The following is a 26,500-nucleotide window of genomic DNA, read 5'->3' as shown; positions in this document are numbered from 1 at the left end:
GACAAGAATGCCAAGCTTTTCTCTGATTGCTTCAATCTACACCTGCTACCAAAGAGAGAATGGCTCGGCAGCCATCTATGAGACCTTGTGCTCCATGAGAGCAAAGCAGTCATTACAATAATCTTTACACATAAACAGTCACTCTGTTTTGCTAATATAGATGCAGTACTCACCATATGCAAACATGAATGTTACCTCTGTAAGATTTATCATTTTCCTTTGAAATTTCTTTTGAGTAGAAGATGTGCATAAGTGTATGGATTACTGCTCATCTGTAACTCTACTGCAGCTGTACAAAACAGAAAACAAAATCCACAAAGACGACAACCTAGAAGACCCAAGAAAAATTAAATATAAGAACCCTGTGGACAACTTGTTGTTTCACTGCAGTAATTATGTGCTGGATGTTTATAGATACTAAAAGAATAAGTGATACATAGATTGTATAGACTATAGGTTGGCTGGGTCTAGGTAAAAATTTTTGCAACAGAGGTAAGGCACTGGGCTTCTGGTAGCTCATAGAGAGCCTACGTCTGGTCATGTCATCAGTACTGCAGTTGGATGATAATCTCTTATGCAGCAGTAGAACTTGAATTCTTAGAATTCAATCAATCTAATCAAATCTTCCCACACAATACAGCAAATAAATGTACTACACTATTTATGATGGTTTTAACCAATTTAATCTCTACTTGGTATATCAAATAGAGCATCAGCTTTCTGACAGGAATCACATTATCCAGAAAATCTCACCCCAGAACAGTACTTTTTTTCCCATCAACTGTGCAGTACTATACATAGGGTGAGTATTAGGGGAGCTTTTCTTCCACAAAATGTTCCTGGAATTGCATAAACAAATGCTCTATTATATATGCTGTGACAAAGAAATTGATAGGTAAACCACCCTATTGTTAATTTACTTTGTTTACCTGTAAATATCTGAATAAATCTAGCTGACCTACATATAAGGCAGAACTTAAGTATTTACCTGGAGTTTCTCTGACTTGTCTTCCATTTTTTTTCCCTCCATAATGCCTTGCTATTTGTTGTTTTGCAAGTGTTCTTTTATTTCTTTCTTTGTTTCCCCAGAAGCCAGTCACCATCATGTGGACATCTCTCTGGACTGTCAGTTCTCTTTATCTAGAAAACAGAAATTTGAAGGATTTTTCAGTGAAAAGGTGATGCATTTTTATACTTATCGTAACTTAAAGAATAAGGCACAGAAGACATTTCAAATACATGTTCTCAACATCTTATCATATACATGTGTATATACTTATATGAATAAACAGGTCAGGTCAGGCAGTCATTTCTCTTTGAAAAACAGTTTTCCAAGCTTTATTTTTTCTCTTTTCCCATAAATTCTTAACATAAGGTGGAACGTGCTGGCATTTATATTGAAACGTGAGCTTTCTATGGAGTACAATAAGCTGAATAGATAAAAGAAGTTAACATTTTCTAAAACTAATAAACAGTAAAAACATTTCATTCTCTAGAGCCTGCAGTTGCCATTGTTTTATTCTCCTGGAACACAGGTAGAGGAATTATAGTATCTACTCACTGAGTTACTACAGTAAAACTCCAAAATAATCTCACTCCTGCCTGTTTTTAGTAACAGCTCAAAGAAAACAAATCCCAGTACACAGCACTTTATCTTGACTGAGATGGCTCTGCATATTGTGACCTCTCATCTCTACAGGTGATCATCTTTCCTACATCTCTTGACTGAGCTCTTTTAATACTGCTTCTTTACATGAAAATTACCTATAGTATTCGCATTGTTTAATAATATGATCTCAGCTGTGTAGATAGAGGTCTTTTCCAGCCTTAATGATTCTATGATTAATACTAAGATCATCTGTTCCAACTGTCCACCTACCACTAATAACTAACCACGGCCCTCAGTACATCTACTCTTTCCTTAAACACCTCCAGGGACGGTGACTCCACCACCTCCCTGGGCAGTCCGTTCCAGTGCATCACCACTTCCTGAGAATTAATTCTTCCTACTATCCAACCTGAACCTGCCCTGGTGCAGCATGAGGTACCCTCCTGACCTATTGCTATTACCTGGGAGAAGAGGCTGACCCCCACCTCACCACAACCTCTTCTCAGGGACTTGTAGAGAGCAATAAGGTCTCCTCTGAGTCTCCTCTTTTCCAGACTGAACAATCCCATTTCCCTCAGCCACTCCGCATACAACTTGTACTTCAGACCCCTCACAGCTTCACTGCCCTTCTCTGGCCATGCTCCAGGGCCTCAGTGTCTTTCTTGTAGGGGAGGGGCTCAAAACTGAACACAGTATTTGAGTCTCACCAGATCTGAGTACAGAGGGATGATTATCTCCCTGCTCCTACTGGCTGCACTACTTATTATACAAGCCAAGATGCTGTTGGCCTTCTTGGCCACCTGGGCACACTGCTGGCTCATGTTCAGCCAAGCATCAACCAACACCCTCAGGTCCTTTTCCTCTGTGCAGCTTTCCAGCCACTCTTTTTCTCAGGCTTGTAGCATTGCCAGGGGTTGTTGTGGCCAAAGTGCAGGACTGACATTACGTTTTGTTGAACTTCATCCCACTGGCCTTATCCCAGCTATCCAGCCTGTCCAGATCCCTCTGTAGGGCCCTCCTGCCCTCAGGCAGATAGACACTATCCCCCAACTTGGTGTCATCTACAAACTTAGCGAGAATGCACTCAGTGCCCTCATTCAGATCATCAATAAAGATAGGCCCTAATACCAACGCCTGTGGAACAACACTCATGACCGATCACCAGCTGGATTTTACTCCGTTCACCACCATCCTCTGGACCCAGCCCTGTAGCCAATTCTTTATCCAGCAGAGTGCATCTGTTTGAGCCCAAGGCTGCCAGCTTCTCTAGGAGAATACTGTGGGGGACAGTATCAAAGGCTTTACTAAAGTCTACATAGACTACATCAACAGCCTTTCCCTCATTCTCCAGGCTGGTCATCCAGTCATAAGAGATGAGGTTGGTCAGGCAGGACCTGCCTTCTGTGAACCCATGCTGGCTGGGCCTGATCCCCTGTCCCACACTCGCTGTGTGATCTCATTCAAGATGATCTGTTTCATAACCTTCCTTGCCAGCAAGGTCAGGCTGACAGACGTGTAGTTCCCTGGATAGTTACGACCCTTCTTATAGAAGAAAGTCACATTAGCAAGCCTCCAGTCATCTGGGACCTCTTCGGTTGACCAGGACCACTGATGATGATGGAAGGCAGCTTGGCAATTATGCTCACCAGCTCCCTTGGCACCCTCATGTGGATCCTGTCTGGCCCCAAACTCTAAACTGGGAGCTAATGCTAGAGGTAGACATGTTTCTGTAATTCATATAGCAAAATCTTGTATTTAAGCTTGGTTAATAAACAGTCCAGAAAGGAAAGGTATCCATTCTGTATCACCGACCATGCAGGATATTTATTATCATAACTCACAGTGTTATTTTTAAAAACCTTTGGGGAGACTTTCCTGTTTCCAGTGTTGTGCTCCATACTTACAGCTTATGCACTTTTTCATTTGTTCTACATCTGCAGTCATTATTCTCTTCCTCACCCATAGACCCACCCCACAGATACATATGCACAAAGCCTTCAGTAGTTCATAAACTCTTTGCATAAAGCTCTCAGGGTAAAGCAACCACATCCCAGTTCCTCAACAGGAAACTGAGGAATACGTTTTAAAAAAATAAAAGTATTTTCCAACCAGGAAACTAAAGAAAACTAAAACCACACATTTAAAAACAAAACAAACCAAAAAAAGACTATTTGTCATAACTATAGACTGCCTCTATTGCTTCATAAAATATTTTCTTATTTACCAGAGCAAAACACGGTCTTTTTTCCATCTTTTCCATTTTCTTTCAGATGCTTAAAGAAGTGTGTGATTTGGAAGGGGAAAGTTGGCTGTGAGGGTGAAGGCAACAGCTTTCTTTAACTTACTCCTAAATAATGGTTTAGAAGTTTCTAGAAGTCCTGTTCTTTCACCTCGAGTTTAAAAGCTTATTTTCAGTCACCAGCTCCTTTCTCCTTATGCAAGATAACCACAACTGTATCAAAGCTGACTTCCAAGACAGCTCACTTTCTGTCTGTCAAACCTCCTTTGAAACTGCTAGCAATAATGATGTTATTTCTACATCATTTCTACCATTTTAAGCAGGTCCTATGGAGGTGGAAATGAGCAGGCCATCACACTGCCATACAACAGTCCTCACTGAAGCCCACAGCAGCACAGTTCTAAGCTGAGTGTGAGGGCACATCTTTTAACACTGCATGAGAGGTACCAGTGCAGTTTATTTAGAAAGTAACAAGGCCTTAATTCATTACATACACACAATCAGACTAGCCAAACATGGGCACCCTCACATTACAGAAGTCAGGGAGCCAGATCCCTATACACATGGTTGGGAAGCATTCTCCAGGATGCAAGTCACAGCCTGCATTCTGGCTATAGCTACGGTTCAGGCTGTCCCAAAAACCTTGCAAATGTTTGCTGGCAATGAACTGTGGCAGTGATTCAAGAGGGGACGGAAGTGACATGGCAGAACAAAAACTAATAGCCAACAGGAGGATTGCTGAAAAGGAAATGGTAAGTCTGCCAACTGGGCTGATCCTCTCTACTACCAGGCTGTTAGTGCGAATCTCAACTGGGTTTTGAGGCAGTTTCAATCAGTGAAACTCATCACGATATATAAAATTCACAGGGGCTGGCCTCCAGATCAGCAGAAGTCACAAGAGAAATCATGCAACCATCTGGCTGGCTGAATTTTGCCATTGTGTGTGGGATTCTGGATAAGTCCCAGAGCGTTTACAGTAGCCGCAGACTAGCAAAAGAAAAACTCTTTCCAGAGTCAATTCAACACATCTCCTGTCTGCCTCACGGTCACTAAAGGCAGCAGAGCGTGCAGCTGGGTCACACAGACATCGAAACACCTGCTGTCATATGGCTCCCTGGGAGGCTTTAAATGTTGGCAACATGATGAGCGACCACCTCATCCATATGACAACAGGGAAGATGAGAGGGGAAATTACATCTGAGTGATGATTTAGCTCAATACAGATTTCACTCTAGCTTAAAAATAAATATCTACCTACAAGTGCATGCTCAGTCACAAACAATTGCTGTTGATGGCAGCAAATAGAGACTGAAGCAAAAGTACTCCAGAGAACAAAATATCTGTTTGTATCTGCACTGCCTACTGATGTGTTAAACCTCCTCCAGCTCTTTTCTAGCTGTTCCTCTAAGTAAATCATTCACATTAGAAAACAAATAGGCAGATGAACAAATGACATACAGCAGGGAACTAAACATCAATAACCAGTATCAGAGGAGAAGCCAAGCCATTTCAATAGAGAAGAATTACAGTACATGGCTCCTGATTAACAACTGTGCAATTCAGGAAAGATGGTTCCATCTCACAGAGCTCTCAGGAGTCCATATTGCTAGCAGAAATCAATGAAAGACAGTGCTGAAATTTCAAGATTGAATTTAGAGAACTGCAGCAGAATTCTGTATTATTCAAGATTCTATGTATGCCTAATGCAAGACATGGATTAATAATCTGACTAAAAATAACAGTTACTATGGTTCCTTGTAGTTACAAACAGTTTCTGATAACACTGTCTTCCTGAAAATGTTCGTCTAATTTGTTTGAGTGGGTTTTTAATTATTACTTAAAATACTCTTTCACTTGCTAATGCATTTTCAGGCTCAAAATCCAACAGCAAGTGATTTTCCATTGCCAAGTGTGCCTTCAAACACAGTTGCCCAGTCAGTGTCACCAAGGGCAAACCATGACAGTAAATTCATCCAGTTTTCATCTTCCCCTGGTAGTTCATTTTCCACATTTCAATATACTGAGCTTTATGCATCAAAGCTTCACTGAAACACCAGAACAGCATTCAGTGCCCTGGTATTCATTGCAGCCTGCAAGTGAAAGTCCCACCAGTCAGAATCTGGGGTCAGCATCTGTACAGCAGATTGAATTGTTCTACACCTCCTACCAAATACCAAATCCTGTGAGTGACAAAGAGTTTCCATGCAGACTGAACTGCCAGCAGTGTTTACCTCAACCTTTACCTTCTTTTTATCAGACTGAATTCATACTGTTGGTCTTCTGGAGAAAATGACATTGTTTACATTTTTCCTAAGTGTAAGTATTTAAATGGTTTGAAAGTTTTTGCCTTAATGGCCTTTGAGTTTTAGTTCAGTTAGTATACGGAAAGAAAATATTTTTGTTATTTTAATATGTTAATTAAAGATCAAGAAATTTACTAGCAGCTGAAAAAGCAGGAAAGTCTTTTGTGATTCCTGACTATAAACCAGGTAAAATAACAAGTACCAACTGTAGAAATCTTTAGGCCATGGCCTCTCATAATACACAGATAAAAAATTAAGGTTAGATTCAAAAGCATTAATCAAACTGGGCTTACCTATTTGCTTCCATTAGTGTCATCTATTTCCACATTTAGCAATGTGGAAAGCACACAGTGGAAATACCAAAAATCACTTTGAAATTGACCAAACCTGAACAACAGACCCATCACCAATCACACGATTCCTGTGTTGCCATCAAAACAACTGTGCTTTCAGTGCTAAGTTGCTAAACCCAACAGTTCACAAAGCTTATGAAACAGACTGATATTTTTCAAAACCATAAATAAGAAAACTATTGCATAGTCACTGTGCAGCTTCAAAATACTTCACCCACTATAACTACAGAAATATTTTTGTATGTGTGAACATTCTTATACTCACTGTATTTATGCAAACAATAAATAATAATTGTTAACATCTTTTCATCTTCAGGCTATGAGTCCCATAGCAATGTGTTGGGAAAAGTTGCCATAAATTTATTTGCACAGATAAAATAGAAGCCAATTATCCTACCTAAAAATGCTCATTTTCAGGAGAATACCAAGAAATTAACAGTCTATACAATACTTCCAGAGTTCTCAACCAGCGTTATTTTCTCATCCTAGTTTAGATCCTTGTATTAAGAAAAAAGACAGTTCAGGATGAAGACAGTAGAGATGTTAAAAGTGTCATTTTAAGGCACATACATATGCTTTCCTTAATTAACATGACTTTGCCCTTCATATAACCATGCTGTGTACTAAGTCTTCTGCCCAAAGTCAGTTGTATCATAGAATCACAGAATTGATGACCAGAAGGGGCAGCTGGAGGTGATCACCGCTCTTCCCCAAACAAAGCATCAAGTTTCCCCAGCAGCTGTCAGTGGAATATGTCTCTCCTACAGTTTTGGTAGTTTGGACTCTGCTTCAGGCTAATTGCCTTCTCCCTTTTGTCCCTAGTCCCAGCTACATCGCAGTGTTACCACTGACATCCTACGTTTATAGCTTACTTCAATTACTAGATCATTTTTATTTGCTCAAAAACCAAACCATTTTAAAATAGATGAAGAAAATAGGGAAGAAAACAGAGCAAAGGTCATGTTGCACTTTAAAAAGTCCAGCCGGTTCCAGTTTCTCTCATAGTTGCAGTAAAACCATTAATCATAATAAACTCATTTTGTCTAAATGCAGAGGTAATACATTTTTCCATGTAAATCATTTCATTGCCATGACAGAATGATGTCAGAGAGTCTAAATAGGTGATCTAATAAATTTTCCTTTAGGAACATTGTTTAGCACTAAAGGTTAGAGTGGGGAGGGGCAGGGAACAAGGGGCAAGATTGATGGCAGCTGTTGGTAAGAAAGATTTGGCTTGAATTTTCTTAAAATAGACCCAAATACTACATTTACACAGAAGCATTTTTATAGACTGAGAAAATGTATATATCTGAATATTGGAGCAATAAGAACTAATACCTTCCTAAAAGAAAAATACAGCTCTAGCTAATAGCAAGATTTTCAGAAATGTATAAGAGATAATAGGAAAAAAAATCTTAACTTTGCAAGCTTTTTAACATCATTCGTCTGTTTAAGGACTATTTTTGATATAATTCAGCACTCCACATTCACCATTTGTACTCACAGATTCATACACATAGATCAACACTTTTTTTAACTGAAGTTAGCTCTGCATCTGATTTGCCTGCATGCACAGAAATGTTTCAATAACGATGCAGTTGTACAGGAGACAAACAGCATTTTATTCCCCACCCCTCTACCAAAAACAAATGGGAAAAAAAAAATCAAAAAACCTTGCATTAACTGCACTTCATACTTCAACATAAACGTGACTATTTGCTGAGTCCTACAGCAGCATGGGAGAACAAATATACATATTGACAGCATGGAAAATGAATGGCCTCAGATGAAACATTAGAAAAAGAAAAAATCAAAGCTGTTACTCCCTATTTCTTTGCATCAGATCTCTCCAAGTCAAGCTTTGGAAGAAATTACTGATGTACTGATGATTTTGGTTTAGTTCCAACTGTTTTTTTCTATTTGTCCTTTTTTTCATTTGAGTACCTACGGATGAAAAACTGTGTTTCATGTAGGCTTAATCCCTACTCTTTACTGCAGCACTGGGTACACTCAATAATGACAACCCTGCTGTGTAAAGAACAGCAATTCTTTTCTTTCCACACATAGTTGATCTAGTGAGATGTGTGCTAAAGGCCACACAGATTGGCTGCAAAGAAAGAAGCAAATCTCCTTTAAAAGTACTATTTCATATACAGATAATACAGAAAGCTGGATAACCCCCAGAGTTTTTCCAGCTCTTACAATGGTGACACAGACTCTAATGAGCTCTGTAGTCGTAGCTCTCTCTCCTTCCCAGTCAGCTCCTTTAAAGCCAGCTTTTTGCAGAGAGGATTTGCACATCTTCTCTTATAAACTAGATATTTCAAAGAAACAAATAACATCGTCCAGCACACCTAATCTGGGTAAAAGAGAACTAAACTAAATATTGATTAGTTCATTATTTGTTTATTTTCATGTTTAAATTATACTTCAACACCTGACTGCAAAGGAGATGCTATTTTGTCATGTCAGTTCTTCTGGCAGCTTGTTAACCAAGATGGATATTTGGAGGCCTTAATCATCCATTTCAACCTGAAGCACATTGGATAGCAGTGTGAGACGGCATGAAATATTCTAACAAATCACTGCTGCAGAAACGGGAGCGGCCCACTTTTCCTCACTTCAAAGCTGCGCTCCTACAGCTGAGCTGCCATTTTCAACCATTGCCATCACGGTGCCATCCAATCCAACAAGAAACTGTCTGTTCAAAGAGAAACCTGTCAGGAACTGGAAGCTGCTAATGGAAATGCTCCTCAGCATCAGAGCAATCCCCACAGAAGGGGCAGGGTGGTGTAGATGGAAGCATGGCAGGAGGGAAGGGCATTGAGAGCTCCTATTTTCTGATGCAGTGAGGTGTTTGACCAGCTCAGGTGCTCACACAGGTGCAGTATCAGCTCTTCCACCTTCCTAATTTTTAAACTTACTCTGTAACTGGCAGTTTGCATCTCTGTAAAACATAACAATAAAGTCTGTTTATAGATTTTAACAAATCTATTAGGTAATTTGATTCATTGAGGCACGACAGTTTCTTAGTGTATTCAGTGTAATCTCTTCAGCAATGACATTCATTTTTATTCAGCTTGATAAGTAGACTAATTTTAAATTCCTCCAAACATGCTCCAAAACTTATTTTTGGATAAGATGTATCACTAACATGCCCTTGCACCAGGAAAACCTTAGTACATAGTGCAGGAAAAACAAAACACCAAAACAATGCATCCATCATCAGTAGAGCATTTTCCTAAATACTCACAGGAAAGAAAGATTAAGCATGTCTTGTTTCCATGTTTCCATGTTATGTCATGTGATACAACAACAACCACAACAAAAATGTCAACCCAGGGAAACAGAATCTTTTAAATCATTTTTTCTACCACTAAGAAAGACATGGAACAGACTTTGGAACAGGCTGCCCAGAGAGGTTGTGGACGCCCCATCCCTGGAGGTGTTCAAGGCCAGATTGGATGGGGCCCTGGGCAGCCTGGTTTAGCATTAAATGAGGAGGTTGGTGGCCCTGCATGTGGCAGGGGGGTCGGAGATTCAGGATCCTTGAGGTCCCTTCCAACCCTGGCCATTCTGTGATTCTGTGATTATGTACATCATTTTTTGTATTTCTATAGTTGTATGTGTGTGAGACCCCACTATCATGACAGAAAAGTAAAATCAAATAATTCTGCTTTGTTTTCAAAGGGGTGACATGGTGTCTTTCCTTATGAAGTATTCTAGTATGCTGCATCAGCATTGAGAAATAATGCTGATAATGGAGAAAGGAAAGGAAATCAGTTCATGTGCAATATCTAGTGTTTTGGATAATCTGTAGCTGCACATCTAGTCAAAGAAATCCTGGAAAATGCTACCTTACTTGAGAATGACTCTCAGTAGTCAGGATCTACTGGAATAACTCCCCTGAGCTGAGTCTTTACTGCTGACTCTCAAGAGACACAACAAAGCATCAGATCTGAAAAATAAGGATCTTCTAGAGAGCCCAGTGGAGGGCCACAAAGACAATTAGGGTACTGGAGCACTTCCTGTATGAAGAACAGCTGAGACCCCTGGGACTGTTCAGCCTGGAGAGGAGAAGGTTGAGGAGGGAATCTCATCACTGTAAATATCCAGAGTGGGGGAGTGAAGTGAAGTGGGTGGAGCAAGACACTGAAACAGTGGTGTGCAGCAATAGAACAGTGGGTCATGGGCAAAAACTGGAATGGAATAAGTTCCATTCAAACACAAGGAAGAAGTTTTTTCTTTACTGGCAGAGTTATGGAGCACTGGAACAGGTTGCCCAGAGACATCGGGGAGTCTCCTTCTCTGGAGGTAGTCAAGACCTGTCCAGATGCCTTCCTGTGAGATTTACTGTAGGTAACCTGATTTAGCAGTGGACTGGACTAGATGATCTCTATAGGTCCTTTCCAACTCCTACAATTCTATGATTCTGTGACTCAGACACATGAATTCCTCTTACTGATACATTTAAGACTAACTCAAGCACTGTTCTCAAGTGCTCTTTCTCCATCTGACTTCCTTTATCAATTTATAGATTTTTCCATTAACTTACTTCACTCTTACTGCAAGAAATATAACCAACTTTTCCAGAGTTTGCATTATTTTTTCCCTTGTATATTTTCCTTGCTCATGCAAGCATAACTACCCTCACTTCAGACAATTTAAGTATTGTTTACTACCTACTTCATGCTATCTACTTCTCTTAGTTTTCACAGGATTTTCTTGGTTAATGGTCGGTTAAAACAATTGCATTATTTTCTTTAAAATGGTACCCTAAAGAAATCTTTTCCAATAGTGTAGTGGAAATGCTAAGTCATGGCTTGAACCAGTGATGGAGCACCTGGTGGGAAGGCAGGGCCAATCCAGGGGAGCTCAGGTGCATGCAATGCCCCTAGATGACCAGAAGGGGTGGAGCCAGGATCCCTTCCCAGACCTCATTTAAGAGCTGGTAGGGGAGGCAAGGTTATTTTTCTGGAGACTTCTGTATACCTGAGACATTCTGAAGGTAAGCAGCTTCTTTCCTTTATTTCTGTGCGCTCTGCTTTTGTGTTTGAGTAAATCCTTGCTCACTGTGGCCTGGAACCTTGCTGCTCTGCTGTCATTGTTGCACTTTCCATTGCATTACAGATATGAACTATTTTTCAAGCTCTTTGTCTCTCTGCTCCTCTGAAGAGAGGAATATAACCTGGAATTCAGTAACTGGGAAACAATCGTTCATTCCAAAACTATGCCAATGTAATGCTTAAATAATAGAAATAAAACTAACATAAACAAAGAAGGAAATGTATTCGCGTCTTGTATACTGCATTCAGTTTAAGACCAGACTGCAGATGACAACTCTGTATTGCTTTTACTTTAAGAAAACTGGGTATTTATACTTTCTTACTCCTTGACATTGATAAAGGCAGTATATTTTTTAAATTTGTACTGAGGCCAATTATCATGTAAAGCTATTGCTAAAAGCTGACAAATTAAGCCTGTCAGCCATGGATGTATTAAACTCTTTCTAATTCCCTCAGCCTACTACATCTGAAACCAATTACATTTTTTTTTCTTAATCTTCTAGCATTAACACAACTTCACATCTAGTGTATGCAGCATCTGCTAAAGCAAAATTTCTTCTTCCTCTGCTTCTGTCACCACAGTGTCTGCACTGCAGGGCTGCTCTAACCAGTGCACTTATCTGCATGTTGTCACCTGTGACTGGCACCTTATTTAAATTCTAAAATGGCTTGTAGATGTACTTCAATTATGAGACTAAAAGGATCTTTATTCCAGCACAGCCATCTGCTGTGCACTGGATAAGGCTGGATGTGCATAGGGGTATATAGGGTGTGACTAGGCTTCACTTGCTTGGAAGGCTCTACTGTACTCCAATGAAACAAAGTAATCTTCAAAATAGGATAGTAAGTATACTGTCTGGGTCAGTATCTTCTCCAGGTGTTTAACCTCAACCAGAAATACTGCCACAACTTATCATCAGGTTGTTCTTGTTGATACCTGGCTCTCTGCAAAAAATACTTCACTTAATTATTATTTTTCTTGTCAATAACAATAACATATCGATCAGACCTTCTAAATGTGGAAGAAGATATGAGAGTTCTCAGTATACATATATGTAACTTGATGCATCCTAGTCCTTAGCTCAGCTAATAACACTCACTTCCACTACTTGTTTACCCTTTCCTCCACAAACACATTCATGCTACCTTTCACACTGCATTATGGACAAACTAAAAGACACTCCTTCCAGGCTTCCAGAAAAGTAGCAATGTCACTTTTCTATACTCTTTCTCATCCATTTTCAGTATCCATTATGACAGCTCCTGCAACACACTGGCTGTATATAGATGGAAGACTTGTAGTGATCTCCATTATTTACATAGCATTTAGATCCTTTAATTAAAAATAATAAAGTAAAATCAGACATTTAGCCATTTATATAGCTGGTTCATGAGAAACTTTCTCTGCCACGTACTGCATTAGTCCTCCTCAGTATCTCTAGGTTCATCTTATAACCATTCTATATTCCCATCTAAAACACCAAAAGAATTTCTGCCAGGCTGCTTAGTGCACTAACAGGCCTTAACAGCCCTGACCAGCCTCAGCTGGGGCCTCCACACACATCTCTGTCTGTGAGCCCAGGAGTTGCCACATTGTTCTCCATGCTGAAGACCTGAACTAACTTTCTGGCTTGACCTTGGACCTTCTGCACCACCATGAGCATGCAGGATGAACCTGACCACAACATATAGTTCTCCCAACTTTATTTTTTTTTAACTGCTTAAATGATAACTTGTACAAGTCTAACTTGCTCTTAAATCCCTCTTACTCTCTGCTAACAATCAGAGAGGTTTCACTAAGATTATACAGTGTTCCAGGAGAAATTAAAGAGATGTCCAAAGAATATCATGATCAGTTTTGCAATCCAAGGATTCTGGCAGATCTAATTCAAGGTGGAAAACATAAAAAGCCTTCCCCTTTTCATTCCTCTCTCTCATGCTTTCTGTCTAGCTGGTATTTTCTTAAGAAACTTCTGTTCAAGATTGTGCTAGTACCTGAACCAAAGCAACATCCTCCATCTTGGAAACTCAGGAGCACGTTGGTGGCAACAAGCAACACAGTGACAGACACAGAAAATCTCTACAAAGCAAATAGCTCTCAAAAGAAAGAGAACAGACTTACCAAAGTGAAACTAATTATTTATGACACACATCTAAGAGCTAAACATGTTTCAGCAGTGATGAAGACAACCACTATGAAGCAATAAACTTCAAAAATTGGATTTTTTGAGGATGTATTTCACCTGTTCATAACTAAATCCTAGTAAGTCTCTTACTCAGCATGCTGCCTGAAGACAGATGATGGCTGTTTAATTAAAGAAACACAGAGAGAAATGTAAAGGTGTCTTTAGAAATTTAGCTTCAGAAGATAATGATGTTAACTGACAGTACAATGCCCCAGTTGGTACCAGGGTCAAACGAGTATGACAGCTTCCTTCTGCTATGAGCTGAGCCAATCATATCACTCCAAAGCACTTAAGTAGAACGTTCTTAGATATAAATAAATAAAGGTAAAAAAGACTTAACATTTAAAACAATAAAAGAGAGAGGTATGTTAAATTACTACAGAAAGCTGAATGCAAATGGCTAGTGAGGGAATTTAAAGTTATGTATGTAGAACTTAAGAAAGAACCCACAAAATATAGGATCAAAAAGTTTGTTAGAGCAAGGTTTTCCAAAAGAAACCAATGAAAGCAAAGAACAACTGGATAGTCTGAAACAAGTCTGACCCAAAGTTCCCTCTATTTAATGAACTCTACTAAGGGTGGAAAGAGTTCCTTGACCTCCTAGCAAATTCAAATGAGTAATTCTAGGCAACAGCAACAGCAACACATACAGCACCATGTATTGTCATTCCACAGTTCTAGCGCCAGATAAGTTGCTGTGTGTAAGAATCCAACCTTCTTCATCCTTTCCCAGAAAACGTCAGTGTGAGTTAGAGTCATTAGTTCTATCTCAGAACTGAAATCTGGAGATTTTAGTCCACATGTTTTTATTGATAAGAATTATAATGCTAATTGTGATACAGGACTAAAGGTGAACTATGATAGAGACTTACATCACCAGTCACAGCAGAATTTAGCCTAGAAATACACGGATACTATGGCACTGTGCAAAAAGCCATGTAATACAAAGAGAAATTAAGAGACACAAAAGCATTCTGGGAAAAGTAAAAAGTTTTCAAATTTATGTTCTGTTAGTGAAGTTTTAAGGATTCTGGTAATAAAACTAAATCAGGAGTTTTGCAAACACAAGGATTAGTGAGGTCTGGATTCCCCCTGATTTGTACCTCAGCTGACCACAAAACTGAATTGGAGTTTCTCCTGCTCTTTACTTCCTCTCTTCTGCACCTCAGGCTGTTCTCTCTTATATGATACCACAAAAGTTCTCATGCAGAGCACAACTGTAGGTGTCATATTTCTCTCCTATCTATCCACATTTTCAGAAAACCACAAAAAGTGTAATGACCTTAGAGACAAGTTATGCCTTTGTTTAAGTTTTTCTGAACAAAGCCAGTAGGTTCTGAATATGCTAAATGGGGAGAGTCAACAAGACAAGACTGCATAAATATGTTTTCCTGAGAAATAAGGCTAGCAAGAACAGAAATAGGGTGGCTGGATAGACTGTTTCTGCTCATTGATATTAGGTGAGCTGTTTATTTTCAAGCCTGTACAGGTCTAAGATGTTGGTGTTATCCCATTATTGGGATTTCTTAATATGTTTTTATATATTATCATCCAATAAATGATAAGATCTATTTATTTAGGCTGTGAGTCTGAACTCTCTGTTATTAGTCCAAGTTTCTGCCAGGATCTTTTCCCAGAGGTTAAGTGGCATCTTTCCAAACTATACCTTGGCAAGGATTTTGGCTGTGCTTAGACCCGTGGTGTTTCCCTCTTGTTGTATTCCTAAGTGATTACGCAACAATAAAATCTTGATAACTAATGTTTTGAATTTCAGATAAATTATTTTAATAGTGATTATACCATTATGAAGTCATTGAAATTTTGCTCCTTTATGCTGCATTATCAATCAACTAGTGTGTCAGAGATATCAAGGCTTTACATTCTCACAACAGATACTTTATAAATTCTGAGTGAAGGTTTCCTGCAGTATGAGAGTGTGTGTTATAATATAATAGCTGTTCTTACCATAAATTATAGCTGAGATTACAGTAATTGCTTCAGGTTTTTTTTTAGTTTATTTGCAAAGGCTAGAATAATGTAATATCTAAAACCAGCTCAGCTGTCTCAGTACAAGCTGAGGCAAGACAAGCTGAAGTTTTATTGATAGTAACTTAATAGCAAATTCAAGAAGTAATTCTAGGTAACAAAGGTGATAAAGAATTGTATTTCAATTCCACGGTTCCAAGGAAATCTGTTTAAATTAGCTGCTCTTCCCCCAGATGCAACTATGCAGGTTTGAAGCAGTTAAAAGATACTGTGTTTGGAGTTTAAGCCTGAATATAGTTACAAACATTTAAAATTAATTATTTCTGACTGTTCTAAATTAGAGACATACTACATACTATACTAATAAATATGCTTGCCTGCTATTAGGCCTATGTACTTGAATACAGAGACAGAACAAGGGGTTTGGAATGCCTGAACACTTAGTCATTAAAGTAAACAGGGGACGCATTCAAAACTTAGTTCATTTGTCAACCTGGCAGCAGCTGAAAGATTTCTGCATATGAAATACAGGAGCATCTGGCTATCAAGAATGTTTAAGACCTTACCTATTGATCTCTTTCATCTTCTTAAATAATTCAAGATGTTAACATGCCTAAAATTTCTGATTAAAGTTTTCATGCATATAAACCTCAAAGCAGTAAGGAGAAGACAATACAAATGCTACTAAACAAAATCAGCATCAGACCTCCCAAATAACTGACTGAAAACCTGGAAAGAGCAGAAATTTGACTGCTGGGAAAGATGTGGGGAAAGGGAAGGATGGAAAGAGGGAGGGAGAATTGTGTACACTTTATGCCTTTGTAGAGAAAGACTTCAAAGAAAAAACTATTGAAAAGTAAGAAACTAGAAAAAGATGGAGAAGTTATTAATGATTCTAGTAGATGCTTAAAAAGAAAAAGATTAAGAGAATATTATTTATGACTGCAAGCTAGGTATAACTTCTCTAACAAGGATTTACAGTCTCTGCAAAACTCAGATTTTGTATACTAAATCTCTGAAGTAGATTCATAAAGTTGGAAACTGGAGGGCTTCACAAATACAATAATATATTAGTAATGTACTCTTTACAATTTTCTTTTAATAGAAACATACATATATTTATAAGAATAAAGCTGCAGCTAAGGCACAACCTAGTTTTGGGTCCCTTGCTAAGAGAAGAAGAGAGGAGAACTAACAAGACAGATTTTACTCGAGGACGACTAAAGTAGTTACAGGTATACTGAGGAGGACTAAAGGAGTTAAAGACAAGGAGAGGCTGAGGGCACCATGCTTGTTATGCTTGCAAAAGAGAAGTAACAGCAGCCTTTCCCAAAAACTAGAATAGGGTTATAGAAAATGTTTCCAGACTCTTCTCTGAGGCTCATAACTAAAGAACAAGAAGCAATGTGATTCATAGATCCTTTCAAACTTTTATTTGTCCATGGATGCATTTCATCTTATCCGAAGTTTCAAAATTCATTAAATCACATAACTTGTTTCAACAATGTCAAGCTACACAGAAGAGACTATCAGGAGAAGGATGTAGCTTTAAAGAGCTAATTGATAAACAAAACAAAACAAAAGATTTTTCTTCCATCAGGAAAGCATGTGAAGTCATCCAGTTTTACTGAAGCATGTTACTTTGAAAAAGAAACAATTCTGCTGAAAAAAGCTGAAGATTACTTTAAAGTCTACAAAGGTAAATAACAGCTAAATTTTGAAACAATTGCGAAGGGGAAGAACAATGTATTGTTTATTTCTCATGTGTAATAGTACGTGATAAACTCTAAGTTTGATAGAAGTACATTTTGATCCAAGTAATTTTTCATTTAAGTCATTATTCTTGTGATTTTGTCTTTTGAGATTGTCTATGTCCTGTTTCCATGGCCATGCAGAGAAACATACCTGATACTTCTAAGGTCTACACCCACGTATATTGCTAAGCTAAGTAGACAATTAATAGAAGATAAATATCTTATCTTACTTTTCTTTATTCATTTTTAAGAGAAAAAGATAAAAATCAAGTCACCAACACCTACTTCTGTTCCTTCATTAAAATTCAACAGCAAGGATGCTATCTTTATCCTATGCCTTTCCATCTTTTTTTCAGTACTAGCATTGAAATGTTACAGCTTGAAAATGAGATGTAAATAGAAATAGCAATTATTCTATGTCAAGAACAAAGAGATGACATTTAAGGAGAATCTGTTCACACCAGAAGCCAGACTAAATTAAGTCTTGACCTATACCATCGTGATGCTATCAGAATCTGGCTCCATGCCAGTAAGTCTTAATAACGCCTCAGCAATCTAAGCTGAGCTATAAATAAAATTAACTTACCTATAGAAAAGAAGGAAAGCTACATACAGTTGTTAAAAACCGTTTCAAGGTAACAGAAAAGTAATAAAGCATTATTTTAGTAGGTGAAGCAATTAATGTAATCAAGACTGACTAATACAATACTTTTAAATACACCAATAATAAGAGATTCCCAATCAAAGCTCTAATTCTACCTAGTCTTTTAAAGGTCACTCAGGTGTCATCTCCACAATGACTTTTGATTCATCTGGGGGTTCTGCCTGTGTGCAGAGTGGGAAGTGAGAGAATGATTATCTTGTTTGTTTTTTCTGAGAAAGATTTAAGGGATGCTTTGAATCATTTGTGTAAAATAATCTGAAAAAAAAAAAAAATCTGCAACTAGAATATAGAATTTTAGACAACTCTTATTATCAGGTCATCATCAATGGAGAGATCTCATCTCTAGTTTCCTGACTATACCTTCAGAAGAGTAGACCAGTAAAGCACCTTACTCACAGAAGCCATTTGTACACCAGTAGAGCTTCAAACCTTATTTCATAGCCTCTAAATGTAATGCAATCATTCAATACCCATACAGGTTCAGATTGAAACTCAAGAAAAGACAACATTAAAGGAGCAAGCTTCATCAAGGCACAGTCAAAATTCTTACCCTCAGAAGACCACAAAAGCCTGAATGTTTATCCTTTATAGCAGCTTTTATGTATGACAAAACCATTATGAACTCCCTAAGGTTTTTCATGTTTGTTTGTTGTGACTAAATACTGTCCTATCTTTTCTCATACACTAGTTGATATAGAAAAGAGTAAAACTTGAGAAAGAAACCGGAGATAAATTGAAAATCACTGGTTAATGGAAGAAATAAATCTAAGAAATTGATGTGTAATCTTCTGGCTTTCTAACTCTTTGGCCACTGTCAGAGAACGAAAGAAAACAGGAACACACACACACACAAATTTACAAAACAATCAAACCAAAAACTCTGTCCTGCAGACTCAAGAAATTTTAATTAGTGTATCTCTGAATGTTCAGATAACCTGTCATACCATGTTTGTTTAATTTCATAGAGAAAATTGTAGGTTATCACCCTTGATTTCTGTAATAATATGCTACTACTTAAATGTGAAATTTAAATGCATTTTTACCTCTCCAAAAAGTTCTTATTGAAAGAAAGAACTTGTAAATAGATTCTAAGAAGGATTATTTGCCAATAAGGAGAAAGCTAGCTATACTTACTTATAGTTTTACAAAGTTCAACTGAACTAGAGGTTGAAATGAGAGCATGCAGCATGGGGATTGGCCCTCAGCCTCACATTTAATGACAACTCTAGAGGAAAACTTGCATCGCATAACTTAAGCCTCAATTTCCTTGATAAGAAAAGGTAATGTGTTGGTTCACAAAGTTTTAAAAAAGAATTCTGTACAAGAAGATCTGAGAATTACTATCAAGACATAGATAGTAGCAGAGACCCAACAGATATTCCCTGAAAATTCTAAGAAAGAATGTTTTATTTGGGAGAGTACTATCACTGTTTCTTTGGCCTAATCTCTTCTCATCTTGTGCAAGCTTTTCAATTTCAGAAGCAAATCCTGTAGGACTTTTGTCAGAGATGAACAGTCATGTGCTCCTAGGCTGAGTGTATTGACAAGAATTTGGCAGTTATACTAAAATATACCTGAAAAGTCCTTGTGAAAAATGCAGTGAGTGACAATTCTAATGACCTAGTAGAAGAACAGATCACCCACTGTGTCACCAAGGTTACAGAAGATGATAAGAGTGTACTTGTGAGGGGAGGGGAGCGGGGGATCAAAATTTCTGGAGAAAAGGATGTTTTGTTTTCCCCCTTCATCTCCTCCACCCACATAGATTTGGAAGTCTGCTCTGAAAACTCAGTGTCTCATCTACAACCAAAGAGGCCAGAAGAACATATGGTTAGTGAAACATTTACTCTCTGGGTGCCATTCCTTACTTATTCTAGGACTGATCTACAAAGGAGGAAAAGCAATGGAGGCATACCATTTCATCCTTGGTAGGATAATTTCGAGTTGGGTGAAACCAACTGCAAAGAATTCGTGTCACTAGTTGATTATCTAATTTTAGAAATGTTTTTCTTTCAGTAGCTGCTCACTTATTTGCTTTGTAAAGATGAGTATCTTCATTGTGAAGGGCTTAAGTGTTAGGCACATGAAAGTAAGTTGTACGCAAACTGTAAACTTGTAACTTGTGCATGTTCTGTCTTCTTGTGTATTGATGGGGGAGGGACTTCAGTTCTGTCAAAACTCCTAGGGAGTCTACAGAGGATTTTGTATTCCTTTTCCATTTGGAGGAGTACATACTTGCTTCTAGTACAGAAATAAATGACATACTACAACTGAAGAAACAAAAACTTCGGTGGGAGAAGAAAGCAGAAATGCACAAAGTGAAATTGCTAATATGGAGATAGATACAGCAGTTCTTTCCCAGCAGGGATGTCAGTGTGCAATGAGAATGAGTCACTATGATGTAGCTCTGTGATTCAGACAATTCTAGCCACGTTGGGATGTCAGGCCACCAACATATTTTTTTGCTCTGTGTGAATCCACAAAAAAGCAGAAAGTATTCTCCAGGTCTTAATAGATTTCCATATGTCTAATAACTTTCTGATTAGGGCTTTTTTCCTTTCTTTCCCCCCTCCTTCTTCCCACTCTCTCACTCCCCTCAATCCCCCCAAATTCATTATATCAACTGTATATCTATTTTAGCCAACACCTGATTCTTAGTAAAGCATCCATATTTGTTTCAGGCCACTCTTTATCAGTAAAGCTACAGGTACTGCTTAGCCAATATAATCTTAGGCAATTCAGACAAAATACTTAAAATCAAGACACAAGACTATATAAGGACAAAACAACAAGAAACTAAGCAAAAAAAATCTCTTGTTTAGCCATTTGCCTTTAATCATTTTTCATTTATAAAGCTGAACAATTTAACATCTTCCTCCAAAATGCAAAATAATTATAAAGTGACTGCTCTGTCAAGTGGACAGGTTGAGGGTGACATGAATGTACAACAGTGCAAAAGGAATGAAAAAATGTCGAGAGCATTACAGGTAACGTTACTACACAGAAAATTTATGAGATGTGAAGAATCCTTAGGTCGCTTTGGGAGACTGTAAACAAAAGGGCCAGTTTCCTCCAGCTCCTTGGAAGTCTGTTCAGAACATGCCAGCATTGTCAGAATTTCTCCTTCAGGCAGCCAGGGGAAACAAAAGGCTTAGCAAAAGCAGTCATGAAGGACAGGGAAATGAGTCATCCTACTTCTGTTAACGATCACATCAATCCTTCACTATGTCACATTACAAATATATAGTAAACATTGACAGGCATTTTGAAGAAGGTTTTCAAAGAGAATGTACACCTTGTTTTCATTCCTTCCAGGAGAGATAGCAAAAGAAGCTGGTACTTTCAAAGATTTAGGGAGAAAGTAAAGAGGAGAATATGAAAATTCATTTAATGCAAGTTTTAGGCTGCTAGAGGCCAGTCGGAACTAGTGGCATTTTAACTATGAACACTCCCTCCACTTCCCTCCACAACAATATGGTCATTTATTTTGCTAAAACCTTCTTATTTGCAGCTTCTAACATTTGCAATCAGTTTTCCCTGCCTCAAGGTAACAGTTTGCATTTAATGTTCAAGAAGTTATTTTGAAGAATATTTTGAACATTTAGCAGATGTCTTTTGGGGGCTGCTGATCTTTCAACAAGCTTGAAGTGCATTTCTAACACTGTAACATCAAATAAGACCTTACCAGACGTTATAAGAATACTTGGTTACTGAGAAGTAACTTAACTGAACTAACTGAGCCAAAGAAAAGCTGATTGGATTCCCCAGTACAAACCTTACAGCTTCTCTCCTCTCAGCAGAGACATTGAAAACCTTCCTAAAAATCGCAGAAGAGTGGTTAAATAAAAGTTATTTAATAACTTTTATTAAAGTTTTTATCCCGCTATGCAAAGTGTCTTTTCTCCTTGGTAATAGCAACTCCCTCCTCACCTCTGTGGACAGAAATGAACTGCTCTCCAAAAATGGCATAAAACACCAGAGACGTGGCATATTGAATTGAGGATGAATTTTAAATTCATGTAATAGCAGTTTTTAGAAACAGCAGCTCGTTAAAAACATCATAATAAATGTCTATCTGATAACAAGAACTCTAAACTTACCAAATCTTGCCCCCCCCCACACATAATGGCTTTGAGTGATCATGTAGTATTTTGTTGTCCACAAGAGATAATCCGTTTCAAAATTCCTTACAAAAGAACCCTGCAATAGAAGATGAGCATTTTATCAACACAATAACACAGATAATTTACAACTTGACTTTAAATGTTCTACTTCAGATAACACAGACAGCACAACACATCATACCATTTTCCCTCAGTATTGGAAAAGATAAAAGATATTCACTGAAAACCTTTGTATCCGAAAGCTTGATTATCTGCTTCTTCCTTAGAAATAATAAGCAGCAATACACAGAAGTCTGCAGTTCACAGTACTGCAAGAGGATGTTGGCCCTTTAGGGCCAACTAACAGAAGCAACGTATAAATGCAAACAAAATAGATAGGTAGGTAGGTAGATAAATACATAGATAGACAGACATTACATGTATATATACACTCACTTCAAATCATTTAGGGAAATAAGTGTAAGCAGCAGATTTCAATAAGGTTGTGACAAATGGCAACAAATAAACTTTAATTCCAATGAGAGTACTAATTCCTGCTGGTGGTACTCCTGCCTTTTTACCTGTTACAGCTTCTGGTTGTCTCCCAAAACTGAATTGTGTGGGAGAAAAGCAAAAAAAACCCAAAACCACCAAATTGAGTATGAGGAAAACATTTTTCTTAAAAAAAATCGATATATGTTTACACACTATTTGTTGCCAGAAAAAGAAAAAAAACAAACAGAGGATGTTATTTTATACTTTAATTAAACCTCTTTTTAGAATTCATCCACTTCATTTTGGAAAATCTATGCACGCTTAATGAAGACTTATTATGTGGAAGTTTCTTTTAGTAGAAGTCACATTTAAATACAAAGAAATAGCCTAATTCCTGAATATTACATGTTTAATGCAGAATCACAGTCAGAAATACACCGAAAGAACTGCCCAGTAACCACGCAGTTAGGAGCAGTGAAATTTTCTACACTCACTCTTAAAAAAAGTTGTCAACCAACTGAATTGTAGAATGAAGCTGTGATAAGACACACAAAACAACATATGAAGATATATTTTGACTAATGAGTCCCACTGCGTCAGTAAAACCTCACGTGTGACATACAAATCAGTTGTCAAATGGAAATCGGTGCTCAGAATACCTCTGTATTGCTACAGATACTAAGAGAAAGCAGACAACATTTTGATTTCAGACAGTTATTTTTTCAATGGTCACTTTCATAAAATGAATATTATGAATGTCATGATCTTTCCTAACACAGTACATGGAAATGTAATTGTTTGCTCTATTTTACTAATTTCTGTAGTCCACTATTCCCTCCATTAACTACACAAATATGTTCTTATTTTTTTCTGTCAAAACTGATATTAAGTAGGTAGTTACAGGTCAGAAAACAAGTTGAAATTTTTATTTAACCACATTTTGCTCTTGCTACTCTATTCTTATTTTAGGGTGACCTGGTGTGGAGCCCAAAGCTGGGCACTGTGATCCGTGTGGGTCACTTCCAACGAGGAATATTCTATCATTCTATGAAATCTGATAACATTTGAAACTAGAAGTGTATTATAGCCTACACAGGCATTTAAAGAAATAAATAAGCTGTACTAGGTCCTTCTCAAGTTTTAATTGTTAAGATAGGAAAGATGCTTATTTTTTAAAGGATCCCCACCTCACCACAGCCTTCCTTTAGGCAGTTAGAGAGCTCTCTCCGAGCCTCCTCTTCAGACGGAACAACCCCAGTTCCCTCAGCCACTGCCCACAAGACCTGTCCTCCAGAGCCCTCACAGCTTCGTTGCCCTTCTCTGGACATTCTCTAGGGTCTCCGTGCCTTTCTTGCAGTGGAGGGGAGGGCGGGGGGCAGAACTGAACACAGCGCTGGAGGTGCAGCAAATAAGTCCCTGTTCTCACCTGCGCAGCTAACACAGTAACACTGTTTCTTGTACTCTCGGACCTTCGGACTCAGTGCAAAGGCGTCCTGAGAGAACTCCAAACACGAAGGGAGGCACAACGTTAGAGCCCGGGGCAGGACAGCGCAGGGCGCAGCACCTGCAGGGGGTGGGACGCCGTGAGGGGGCGGGGCTGAGAGCTCCAGCTCCTCCTCCTTCCCCCCCCCCATCCGTCTCTCCTCATCCGTGCTCGCGTCCCCATCCTTTCCCGCTCGCCGCGCGCACGCGCCACCTCGCGCTCTCCTGTCCCTCGCGCGGCCGGGTGCCCGGACCGTGCCGCGCCTGCGCATTGCGTCCTCCCGGCGTGCTCGGCGGGAGTGTCATGGCGGCTTCCTGCGGCCGCTTCCCGCACATGGGCTGAGGGGACGCCGGCAGCGCGGGGCCGTTGGCGCGAATGAGGGGGGAGCGCGGCAGCGCTATGCTGGACCTCGAGCGCTCCCTGCTGCGGGGCTTCCTCAGCGCGGCGGAGTCTCAGGAATGGAAGCAGGGCGAAATCTCGGCGACAGGTGAGGGGTGGGACGAGCTGAAGCCGCGGTGGCGGCTCCCCGCTCCGAGAGCGGCCGTGTCCGGGGCTGGGGAGATCCTTCGCCTCATCAGCCCGGAGGGGAGGGGGCGGCCGGGCCCTTTCCTGCGTGTCCCGCTGCCTCGGCTGATGCCGCGGCTGCTGTCGCTCCCGCTGTGGGACTCCTCGTCGCGGTGCTTTCCTCGGCTTCCACGCGCCGTGAAGTCGCTGTGGAGAAAGCGTGACGTGAGCCAACCCTTCAGTATGCTTAGTGCTCGGGGGTGCTTAAGGGAGCAACGTGCAGGATGCTCTGGTCATCGCTGAGGTGGGCCCTACCTGAAATCTGGTTGGAGCCAGATGGGCTTTAAGGTCCCTCCCAATTAATCCTGTGCTTCTCTGAGGTCAGGGACCTTGGATCTGAGTGCTGTCGTGTATTAGAAGTTAAACAGTGAACTAAGAGCAGATTTTACATGCTTACAAACAGTTATGTTGCAGTCTTACTTGAAGGAGGACCCTCAATATTCTTCATTTGTGTCCTTAGATCCAATGGTTATTCTACAAAATGCCTATCTGGGCAGCTGTACGCAAATATAAATAAGTCATCTTTTTTTGTGCGGAAGAAGTTTTCCCTAAAGCCCAAGGCATACGTGGGAGGTTTTGTTCTTGTTATTTACACTCTCTGTGAGGGTATCATGTCAGTAGGGCTCCAACAGCATAACCATTCTTTTGCGTATGCCCTTCCACACACTGCTTAAAGGATTTGCAACTCATTTGGTGCAGAGGATTTCTTGCATTGGATGGCTGATCAGTGTTGCAAAGAACAAAAGTAGATTGTGGTCAGCAGCATGGTCTGTAGAGATAAGGAATGGATGTCTGTCGTCCTTTCCTACCAAATCATCACCGCTACTGAAGTTCTGCGCTCAGTCTTCAGATACATCCAGTATTAGTAGTGTAGTTTTTGCTGGGTAAGCTTGGGTTTGGTGTTTAGTTCACTCCCTTGCATGGCTGTAACTTGTGTGGATGTATACCTGTGCTAACATTGAATCGGCTGGCTTTTGTACTAATATTAGGGTAGCTATGGTAACACTGAGTGCACAGGAGCTGCAGTCCCCGGGTGGAATTGCAAATTAATTGCAAGTTAATAATAAGACACACATCCTGTGCAGACCTCTGCATTTCCTCAGGTACATCATTATCAATATCTGCATTAGCTAGTTTAAAACTCGTTGGTACATCTACATGAGCTGCACTTGGGGTGTTGACAGGTACTGATATTACTAACCAACAGAAGATTTATTTATTTTTTTTTTGCTCTGTGGTACGTTTGAGGAGAGATGGAATAATACGTTCTGTGAACAAAGCTGGGATCAAGAATGCCATATGAGTTCAAAGCTTCTTAGAATTGGAATGTACTGTACTTCATGATTCTGTTTAGCTTGAAAGGATTAAGTGGAGAAACGTTCCTTCTCTTCCTTAGTAGTGCATCCTCAGAATGACTCCCTCTCACTGAGGCAGTACACTTATGGGAAAATAAGTCTTTTCTGAAGATACAATTGTATTGCCACTCTCTGTGAATATTCTAAGCGTTTAAGGGAAAGACTGTAATTTATGTTGTTTTACACGGGCATTCATTGAAATCTAAGTATTGACCAATTGTTTGTTGTAATTTCCCTAAAATGGCCCCCAAATCATATGAATTTGCTGTCTTGTCTGTAGAACATAACTATGATGAAGTAATGTGAAAGTGAGGAAGAAAACCTTGTGAAAATTATGTTC

The 26,500-nt window shown here is 39.2% G+C and overlaps 1 protein-coding gene and 1 long non-coding RNA gene across 3 annotated transcripts in view; one reads left to right on the top strand and one right to left on the bottom strand.

Moving 5' to 3' along the window:
* Positions 1–12: 12 nt before the first annotated feature.
* On the bottom strand, positions 13–24,411 carry LOC149918937 (uncharacterized). Of its 2 annotated transcripts, XR_016464149.1 has the most exons (4): positions 24,185–24,411; positions 22,261–22,360; positions 989–1,140; positions 13–328 (listed from the first exon to the last, which is right to left on the bottom strand). It is a non-coding gene; the product is annotated as an uncharacterized LOC149918937 (long non-coding RNA). The 2 variants fall into 2 exon arrangements; XR_016464148.1 differs by lacking the exon at positions 13–328 and having other exon boundaries at positions 512–1,140; positions 24,185–24,410.
* A 50-nt stretch (positions 24,412–24,461) lies between these two features.
* The window catches only part of TTC27 (tetratricopeptide repeat domain 27), a 107,356-nt gene continuing 105,317 nt past the window's right edge, over positions 24,462–26,500 (top strand). The window contains exon 1 of the mRNA XM_031593342.2: positions 24,462–24,728. Within this exon, the coding sequence (XP_031449202.2) occupies positions 24,617–24,728 (112 nt within the window). The 5' untranslated portion in view covers positions 24,462–24,616. The remainder of the gene's footprint in view (positions 24,729–26,500) is intronic.

The sequence above is a fragment of the Phasianus colchicus genome, chromosome 2 (assembly GCF_987193195.1).
Source record: "Phasianus colchicus chromosome 2, bPhaCol1.hap1.1, whole genome shotgun sequence".
Classification (NCBI taxonomy): domain Eukaryota; kingdom Metazoa; phylum Chordata; class Aves; order Galliformes; family Phasianidae; genus Phasianus; species Phasianus colchicus.
This window is presented reverse-complemented; position numbering and strand designations above follow the sequence as displayed.